Below are 10,126 nucleotides of genomic sequence, written 5' to 3'. Positions count from 1 at the left end.
TCTAAATGAGAACACAGGACTTTGCCTATCAAAATGATTGCAACTCTGTCAGTGGAAACTTATTTAATTGACTACCTCTTCTATACAAAATCAGCAGTTATCCACATGCTATACTTACACACATCTACGTGTGATGACAAGTTATTTTAGCAACAGGTTGTTATCAGATCATGGAAACTACATGTATGTATACCAATCATTTTGAATGATACAGGTTGTTGTGTCCAGTCTTTATGCCACAGGACAACAGCTGATTAAAGGTCTACATCATTCTACTGTCAAAGGTAGTGGCTTCAACAATCCAATAAATATCAGGTGAACAACCCACTGTGTTGTGATCAATAGATCACCATTTCTTATTCTGTTAACACTATTCACAACTTTGAACAACAAAATATAAGGCAATTTATTAAGTAATTAGCTTAATTATTAACTCTGCCATTATTTGCCATTTATCAAAAACTAGTTTCATGAATTGATATCTCTTATGAAGTTGACATTTGAATCAGTGGCTTCACAGAAGGATTAATCTCCTTAGCTGTGTGTATCTTATTGTCTGGTATACGAGTGCACTTGTATACAGTTTGTCCACTCTGAAGTACAAAGTGACAACGCGCGCGTAAACAGTGCGCAGTGCTGCGTCTCTGCTGCAGGTATGCGTGCCTTCAAAGTCGGCACAATGCGTCGGTACTTTGTACTTCAGAGTAGACTGACTGAAGGGCATGCAGTGTTAATGAGTGGACTCCTGCATACCACAGGCAGGCCATCATACACCGCAGCAAATGGAGATGTATTTCTGCTAAGCCATTCAATTTTGAAATCAATTTATATATATGCATTATTCATTGGTGTCGAATGTGTTTGAATTTGTCATGGTAAATATGGTCCATATAAAAAGTGCAATCTAATTATGAAAAGAGGTATGAAGAGTCTAAAATTAGTGAAGAACTTGGTAAGCTCCTACACTTTTGTACAGAGCAAGTGCAGAAAAAGAGCTGAAAATAAAAATAAAAAAGTCCTAATTCAGATTTAAATCGGAAGTCTCACTACCCTGCTTATGAATGTTCCATGCCTGTGCTCTAGAAGCATACTTTAATTCAGCTGAGCCCAGTAATGTGTTGGGGCTTGGCGACATCGCTCATCTGAGCATACACGGAGCGCTCAACTTACCAGCGCTTATTATATCACTCATACATAAATTCTAGACAGTTCATTGGTTGATTACCATTTATCATTTTTACCATCAGCCTCTCCGTGTGATAGTTTTTACCATCATGTGCTTTGCCGTAGTGCGCCTGCGCCAAGCCGTGCGCGGACTCTTGTACTCGCCGATTTAGTTATGGGGTGGACCCCAAAATGTGAAGTATATCACGGCAAAGCATGGTGTTATGTTGATGAAAAAATGTATTTCCTACCTTAAATTGTATTTAGTAATAGAATTTATGTACGAGTGATATTAAACAAATATTAACTGTCTTAAATTTGTGTAATGGTCGAAATCTAATCACAAGGTAAAAGATGTATTGTTCCATTCCACTCGCCGTTCCGGCTCGTGGAATGGAACAATCCATCTTTCACCTTGTAATCAGCTTTCGACCATCACACTCATAGACGGTTAATATTTGTATACTAGCAAACTCTTTTTTGTACGCTCGTGCTGTATGTGCTATTTTTTAGTTTTCTAATGTACCCCACACTTATCGTCGTCCCCCATAGACAACATGCCTACCTTCCACAGTATGCATGTAACAAATTAAACATGATCTAATCAAGATATACAATATTTCATATTCCTTCTCTAATCAAAAAGTCATGGTCACATATCTTCAATACGATTGGTTAATGAGTCAGAGGATAAAATAGGCAAAAGGTCAAAGACAATCAGTGATATTGTATAATTTGATCTGACCATGTTGAATTGTTATATCTATATTGGCCACCATCTTGGGTTATATCTATATTGGCCACCATCTTGGGTTAGAAAAATGGCATGCTAATTTTGAACATTTTTAGAACACCCAAAGATACAGAATCCAGCAGAAATTTGCTTTTAACAAACATTCTGCACATGTTTTTTTCAGAACATACCAGCTTACAGTATAAATCAAGAAAGGATTGATTTAATTATTTGTTACAAGAGGAGGGAAGTTTTGTAATTTTGAGGGAAGTTTTGTAATTTTGCAGTCCTAGATCATATTAAGGGTAACTTTGGAAACCTTTTCACGATCCTCTGTACAAAAAAATCCACAAATGATCCTTGTAACATTTGTAGATTTAACAGAATTGCAAACGAGCAACCCATTTATTAATTTCATTTTGTATTTGTACCCTGCTTGTGCTTATGTGATAGTCAAAAGTTACACTAGATGTTGATATTGTTTGTTTTTCCAAAGCTACATAATATTTTGCATGTTTCCAAAACATGTGATTGTGAATACTACAATTGGTACTGCAACAGTAAAAAGTGTACAGGAACATAAATTGGTAACAACTTTGTTTTCAGTTCTGTTACCAATATATTTCATTGCTGCTTATCAACTCAAATGTTGATATTGTTGTTTTATTTCTTTACTATTTAATTTATAAATTGTACACTAATGTAAATTGGATATGTTAAAAGCTCACGTTGAGATGTATTTAATGGAACATTTAGATCATAGGTGTAATTATGCTGTAAAATAAAACATAAGATTGAAATGAATATGACATGCTGATTATTGTGTTTTGGTATTGGTTGTGATTAGCATCCCCTTGGTCATAGTTGTAACCAGAATATTAGGTTTTCCCATAATTTGTATAATTGCCTATTTTTGACCTTCCAAACGTTATCCAGGCTTTAGCAGCACACTGAGGGTACAGCGAGTTCTAATATATTGTTATGGTATTCATCCAAACTTGATCTACATGTACTTCTGCTCTGAATGAAACTGGTATTTAGCTGGTCAAAGGCTTTCATTTTGTATGGCCCAGGAGCAAATGGGTTGATGTGGTAGCTAGCTACACTACATTGAGTTAAGGGAGCTTAAGAATTTTGTTAGCATAGAGATGTGAATTGTAATCTTGTCATGTGGGTCGCAGGACAAATGCTGACCTGGTAGGGGCCACTTAGAAACCTTTTTAATAAAGTATGCTGATCTTATCTTATAAAGCGTCTTGGGGAAATGATTTTCTCCCCCTCTCGAAAGGCTTGGGAACCGAGATTCTCTTCCAAAATAGGATATTGAGAAATTAAATCTGCTTAAAACTGCTCAAAATTGGTGTTATTTGGGCATGAAAATATAACTTCATCGAAGATGCTGTAAAATTTGGGCATAAGAACTGAACGGAGCTGAAATAGGAAATGTTGGTAGTGGCAGGAGTCTGCAACTGAAAAAGGGTCACCAAAACAGTTTATATATGAACTTTGTACCTATTGTATAAAGAGACAGCAAAAGAATTACGGTACCAGTTATGTTCAGTTCACCCCTATACATGTATATCCTAAACAAAGACATAGGCCGTATGTCAAAATTAAGACCTCATTTATTTATATTTTAATGTTCGAATCAATGAAAAGCAAAGCGCTAGTTCTTTTGTTCAGGAATGCTGTGTACAAATCAATTCAATAGAGCTATCTCCAAATTTTGAATTTGTATCTTTCTTGTTTTTATTTCTGGACCAATTTCAACGAAGGTCTTATATGTGACACAATCTGGTCCATGGGGGCTAAAGGCGGCAAATTTGAACTGAGATAAAGGCAAACATATATGGAGTAAAAAATAATAAAATACATAAAAAAATACACATCACAAAACTTCATAACTTTAGGATCAAGTATGCTAGACCTTTGGTGTTTTCAGTATGATAGCCTATAAATGTTTGTAGAAGGTAATGATGCTAGTAACACAATTTTCAAATATGCCTCCTTTGGCCCCCATGGACCAGATCGTGTCACATATGCGAGCTAAAAGATGCCGCTATTGGCTGCTGGTTCTAATTATGACATACATGTATATGTCTTTGTTCAGGATATACAGGGGTGAAAACGACTGGTTCCTTAATTCTTTTGCTATCTGTATGTGCCCAATATAATATACGCAAGTCCCCTCCCTTCACTTAGTTTTAAATAATAGTCTAAATGTATCAAAAATCAAGGATAAAGGCATTCTAACAAATGTAGTTCATTTCAAAACAAAACTATTTATTAATTCAGTTCATTGTTTTATACAGTAGTCATATGCATCACAAAAATATTATAATTGCACAGTATAGAAAGTATAATTATGCTGTTTAAACAGTTCATGAACAGTGGCATAGCCAGGGGGAGCCAAGGGGCAAATTGTCTCACCACAAAAATCTTTCAGAGATAAAATGGGGATGGCGAACAGTCAAGTATCATTCAAATGACTAAAAATGGGACAAAAAATTTACAAATGGGGATGAAAATTTGGCCTTGTCACCCCCCTATTAGGCTAGCTATGCTGCTGTTCATGTAGCTTAGTATTGAAGATTATCTAATTTTGTTTCAAGATATGCAGCTCTTCCCACGCCTAGACTGCATTCACTGCAATATACATGTAGACTTTATCCAATTTATATATGTCCCATCATGCACTATTCCAGTGGTTGTGTTACGTGTATCATCATCTCCACCCAGAAGTGTGAATGTGGTGTGTGAAATCTGACAATGGAAATTAAGCACGATAATATTCCTGGTGGAATTCAAGTAGTAAAGTACACTCTATGGGACATACAATCAAGGAAAAAATGTGTGCAATGCTATTTGCAACTATTCTTTGGTTCACCTCAAGTTATGACAGGTGCATATTTCAGTGGATGCAGGATCAAATCACATGTTTAAAGTAGATCAGGCAGAGAGTACACACACATGATCTACAAGGGTGGTTTGTCGGCATGTTTGCACTTGCGGCACAACTAGGAAAAAGAATTGATATCACGAATGCTGTCGAGGTGAACTAAAGTACATATGCAGGTTCTGAATTCACAAAGGACATGCAATCTTATGGAAGAGTGAAAAATTAACCAAAATTTTTAATAAATCACACACATTTATGATTGGTTTGGAACATTACATTTACCCATGCCCCACAAATTTTTGTCTGTACAGAAAGTGATTTAATTTCACTTCTTAGGTATCAATCATGCTCTAATATTACCCGTATAGTACATATCAATTGTTGACTATATATTATGTAACACAATTGCAGTAGAACCACATTAACACACTCATTGAACTGTGAAAAGGTATATATGTTTGCTTGGGACTGAATGAGAACATTTTGTATTAAATCAAATCAGGTTTTTTTGTGTGCGTTCATGAGGTTCCATTGTACATGTACTTCCTACAATAAGGCAAATGTGTTTTGGCTAAAAAAGTACACTTTAATATGTTATGAAGGTGAACCTGGACACTGTGCATGCAAAATAATCCCCAAAATAATTCTGCAATTCAAGGTTAAACAAGGAACTGCAATTTGTGAAAATGCTGCACCCATTTCAGGTTGATGCCCACCACCCAAAATAAGTTTTGAAATAGTGTAGCGCCACTAATTAGGTTGAATACCATGATATTTCCTGTGGAATTCACATGAGTGCTAACAAGCAGGAGAGGTGCTAATTACATGTAGGTTCAATATATGTGACGTGTCATGTCAAAAGGAGACACTTTTGGGCAGGTTATCAATTTTGAGGTTTTTACATATCTTATTAATTAATATAGAGATAATTTGCTTAGACTTGGGCGACTAAGTCGCCAATAGTCGTTGGTTGCGACTATTACTGGTAGTCGCGACTACGACTATTGAAAACCAAAAGTCGTCCAACCCAACTATATTTAAATGTTACAAAATCACGTTAAAAGTGCCAGATATCCACACCAAAAACAACCAATTACTTCATATAAACTGTAATAAAAACGTTAGTCATTGTCTTACCAATAGTAACACTATACAAACAAGTAATCATAAAATGAATAAATCATCATTAAATTGGTCTTGTTGACTTGTTATTGTAAATTAAACTTTCACCCGATTTTTTGGTTCAATTCTGACCACAGATAGTTGCGACTATAGTCGTAGTCGTGACTATTTGCTGCCGACTAGTCGACTAGGAAAAAAGTGATACATTGTAGTCGCCCAACTCTAAATTTGCTCCACAATGCCGTTTTCACCAATGAAATCGGACATTCCCAAGCGAAGATATTGAGTTCGTAAGTTATGGTGTTATAAAATTGGAAATTGAGATATCGGCCTTTAAGTTTAAAAAATATTATTGACAGTGTTGAGAGTAGGAATTGCCTAGAAAAATGTCTCAAAAATTACCAGATGCCAGTTATATTCCGGCCTGAAACAATCAGACAATATTTTAAACATTAATAACATCACAAATTCGCAACAAACCCAAATTGCGAAAAAATCACCCAGTGCAGATTTTTGGCTATTTCTCCATTTACGATCCTGCCCAATAGTGTCTCCTTTTGACATGACACGTCACATATTACGAGTATTCAAATTCGGCATTGAAGATATTTGTGCACATCTCCACTTAACCTACCAATTTATGAATCCACAAATATTTGGAAAATAATTGGTCACTCACTGCAACAGTTCCGATTTACATTTGAGATTTAGGAGAGAAGTGAGGTGTACAAGTTCCATCATGAATTCATGATACATAATTACTTCAGCTTATTTATAAATATTATATACATGTACATGTATGTAGTATCCACTTTTTAAAAATGAAATAAAACAACAAAATTAGCAACATAAACACAGATGTACATCATTTCTTAAAAAGTTAAAACAATTAAAAAAACCTCACAGATGTGTTCATTTGTATTTCCAGTCATCCAGGGTTATTTAGAATTGAAGAATGGTTTCCCAAAAAGAAACATGTTGTGATTTAATACCAAAATTCTAACCCTGCAGGCTGCATAGTGTTAGGAAAAAAGTTTACTACAAGAACCTTTTCTACACATCTATTTTATAGCTGCATGCAGAAAGCCACCTGAACTACATATATTAGGGTAGAATATCATGGAATTCTAGTATCAGAGCATGAGAATCAATGGGCTATTCCAGTTGAAATCCACACACCTAAGGAAGACATTACCTTAATTTCACATACATGGAGTGTGAATTTCAAATAGGGTTATCTGAATGGGTGACTCCATTTGAAGTCTACACCCCTACATGTATACAGGTGTGAGATTAAAGTCATGGTCATATCTTCCATAGGGAGGAGTATGGATTTCAACTGGAATAGCCCAATGTTGATTCAATTATAAATGAACTTGACAACAATCATTTGATTCTTGCAACGTAGGTCTACCAGGAGCTGGCACAAGTTCTGCCTTAGAAGTGTACATGAAAATCAAATCTAATTTGTGCAAATTCTGAACAATGAATCTTCAATAAATTTACATGATTGATACTAAACTGAAATACCGACATTGTTGCAAAATATTTCCCTAAGTAACATGATACGGCATGGTACATCATGCAAGCCTTGAAATCAGCATACTGGAACCAAGAGCAATTTGTTTTTGAACATTGTTCCTGGTTCACTACAATTTTCAAGAACCAGGAGCAATTTCGGAAGAAACAGGAGCAATATTCAAATAGTAAATCATTTTCTGCATGTAAATACAATACAGCATACCAGCACTACTACTGCATCAAGTGTACAAAACTGGAACCAGGAGCAATTTATTTTAGAAAATTATATTGCTCACTGGTTCATGTGAATTTTACAAGGTCCAGCAATATTGATGGCTTTACGATGGTAAATTTGCTCCTGGCGCCTGCTTATTTCAAGGCTTATTATTAGTTAGGTACATGGTATATTAGGCTGTGGAAAAATAATTATTTTGATAGGGTTGCACGTTACTTAAATTTAGATTCCAGATATTCTCCATATATTCCAAAATCTCCATGAAGAAGTTTAAACGGGAAGCACATTAAAACATGTAAAGTACGGTACCGGTACATCCTGACCCCTGGGGATCCCTGCCTGATGTATCCTGCTATCCCATCGTTTCTATAATTTGGTTCATCTCAAGTTTGGTAGTGACGTATACGTGCGTATTTCGCTCGCAGGAGTATCAAATCGTGCGCGTAAAGTAAAATGCCCTGAGTGAGTGTACACGCTGAGCGACACACTTATGGCACAACCGTGAAGTAGCATTGACGTCACTACCAAACTTGAGATGAACCAAATTATAACAGCATCCAATCCCACACATTGCAGGGTCTGAGGGATATTACACATACAAAATGATGCACACCCCCTGACTCAGGCCTCGAAATAAGCCAAATTTCATTTGGGCCCTCGATCTTAAATGTTTGAGGGTCCTCACAAATTTGGGTCCTCCTTATTTCGAGGCCTGAGGCTGACACCCCTACCGCCAAGAGCATATATATCAACCAGTTTAATAATGCAATGTAATCCCAGCTTACAATTCCCACCAAGTGCCCCACATTTGCCGGGACTTTGGGAGTACTGGTACTTTTCAGAATATAGTTACTGATTAGAACAACTGTGCCCCAAGTAAGATCTGTACCGTATATATTGTATAATTAGTAATTACTTTGAAGGCAGTATATTTATACCTTTCTGCCTCAAACCACAAATTAATATTTCTTCTTAGAAACAACTTTTTTCCATTTCTCTTCATACTTATGCTCGTATAAAATTATTGTTAATATGAGAGTTCCCACAATAAAAACTGTTTTTGTCAACCAAGTGCTCTGTTCTTCTTGCGCCATCTTTCTAGCATACTCCGCTTCTCTTTCCATTTGCTCTGCTCTGGCTTTTCTTTCTTTTGCTATGCTGTCTCCATAATGTCTTTCATAAAAAGCATCAAAGTCATATATTCTTCGGTCTGTTACTGGCCTGTACACATTACTATCTTGTCTAACTGATACTTCTTGCTTTTTAACACTTTCTCGCGTATCATGAGGACTGAGTATACCCCGGTCGTATCGCCTTCTCATATTTGTATCACCAAGAACATTATAAGCTTCACTTATTTCATTGAACTTTGCTTGATTTTCAGCTAGATTGGCTTTGTCTGGATTGTCGGGATTCTGATGTTTATCTGGGTGGTAAATTTTAGACAGTTTGTAGTATGCCGCTTTCACTTGCGCTTGAGTTGCTTTAGGTGTGATACCTAAAACATCATAAAAGTTGTGCCGTTTCTTCTTGAAGTATGGTCTTCTATTTGTGCTGTAGTTTTTCAGACTCTGCGAAGCTACATGTAGTCTTGATCCTTCCAAATGCAAATGTTGATTATCAGATGAGTTAAAGTTAACAGCATAGCCACGATAGCTCAAACAGGACATTGATACAGTTGACTTGAACCTACAAAGGAGTCTTGGTCTATTGCTGCTAAGCTTGAGGGAGCTTACACTGTCATGACTGTTGATGTCTGGTATAAGATTACACCTAACTTTCGTAAGCTTACCAACATGATTAGAGTTTGTCAACGAATTTCTGATGACAAAACTGTTGCCTTTGAGAGCTCTATACTCCCACCAAGTTCTACTACAGTTCACATATCTATTGGCATGAGAAGACATTATGCATTCTGAATTACACCGACCATAGAAATTATTGTGATCTTCAATCAGAAGACGTCGGCCCTTCGCCCATTGACCTTCGTCATGTTCGTGGGATTATGGAAGAATAGAGCCGGTATCAGATTTCCATAATTGCCGACCCAATGTCGCCCAATTCAATAACCCCACCGGAAGTCCCATGCAAAAGTTCTACTGAAGAAATCACAGCATTCCATTCCGCCCAATTGGGCTACTTAACTGCAAATGTATAAACACCGATTCACACATGCCTTTGAAATAGAAAAAACCTAAGTTGCATTAATAATTTGAAATAAACTCCATCAATTAGTTTTAAATCAATCAAGTTTACTAATATTCATGTTTTTACAATACCCAATGAATATTTAGTGCATAGTTCAAAAGTAAATTTATCGAACTGAATGTTTTTATACAAAATATTTCTTTGAGGATTTACTAGAAACAGGCCCCAAAATATGATGCTTGTATTCCACAACCATTTATCTGATATGAATATTAATAAGCTGATCATACTGTACTTTCATTGA

General features: G+C 36.1%; 1 protein-coding gene across 1 annotated transcript; it reads right to left on the bottom strand.

Annotated features, from left to right (window-relative positions):
• Positions 1-8,155: 8,155 nt before the first annotated feature.
• Positions 8,156-9,668, bottom strand: LOC140150909 (dnaJ homolog subfamily C member 30, mitochondrial-like). Its single transcript, XM_072173069.1, has one exon. The coding sequence runs from the start codon at positions 9,579-9,581 to the stop codon at positions 8,634-8,636; it is 948 nt and encodes a 315-aa protein (XP_072029170.1). The 5' UTR covers positions 9,582-9,668; the 3' UTR covers positions 8,156-8,633.
• Positions 9,669-10,126: the final 458 nt, after the last annotated feature.

The sequence above is a fragment of the Amphiura filiformis genome, chromosome 1 (assembly GCF_039555335.1).
Source record: "Amphiura filiformis chromosome 1, Afil_fr2py, whole genome shotgun sequence".
Classification (NCBI taxonomy): Eukaryota; Metazoa; Echinodermata; class Ophiuroidea; order Amphilepidida; family Amphiuridae; genus Amphiura; species Amphiura filiformis.
Note: the sequence above shows the minus strand (reverse complement) of the source record. Positions and strands in the feature narration are given on the sequence as shown.

Bases quoted from the DNA above. Each gene is read 5' to 3' on its own strand.
- LOC140150909 (XM_072173069.1), bottom strand. From the start codon at position 9,581: ATGTCTTCTCATGCCAATAGATATGTGAACTGTAGTAGAACTTGGTGG.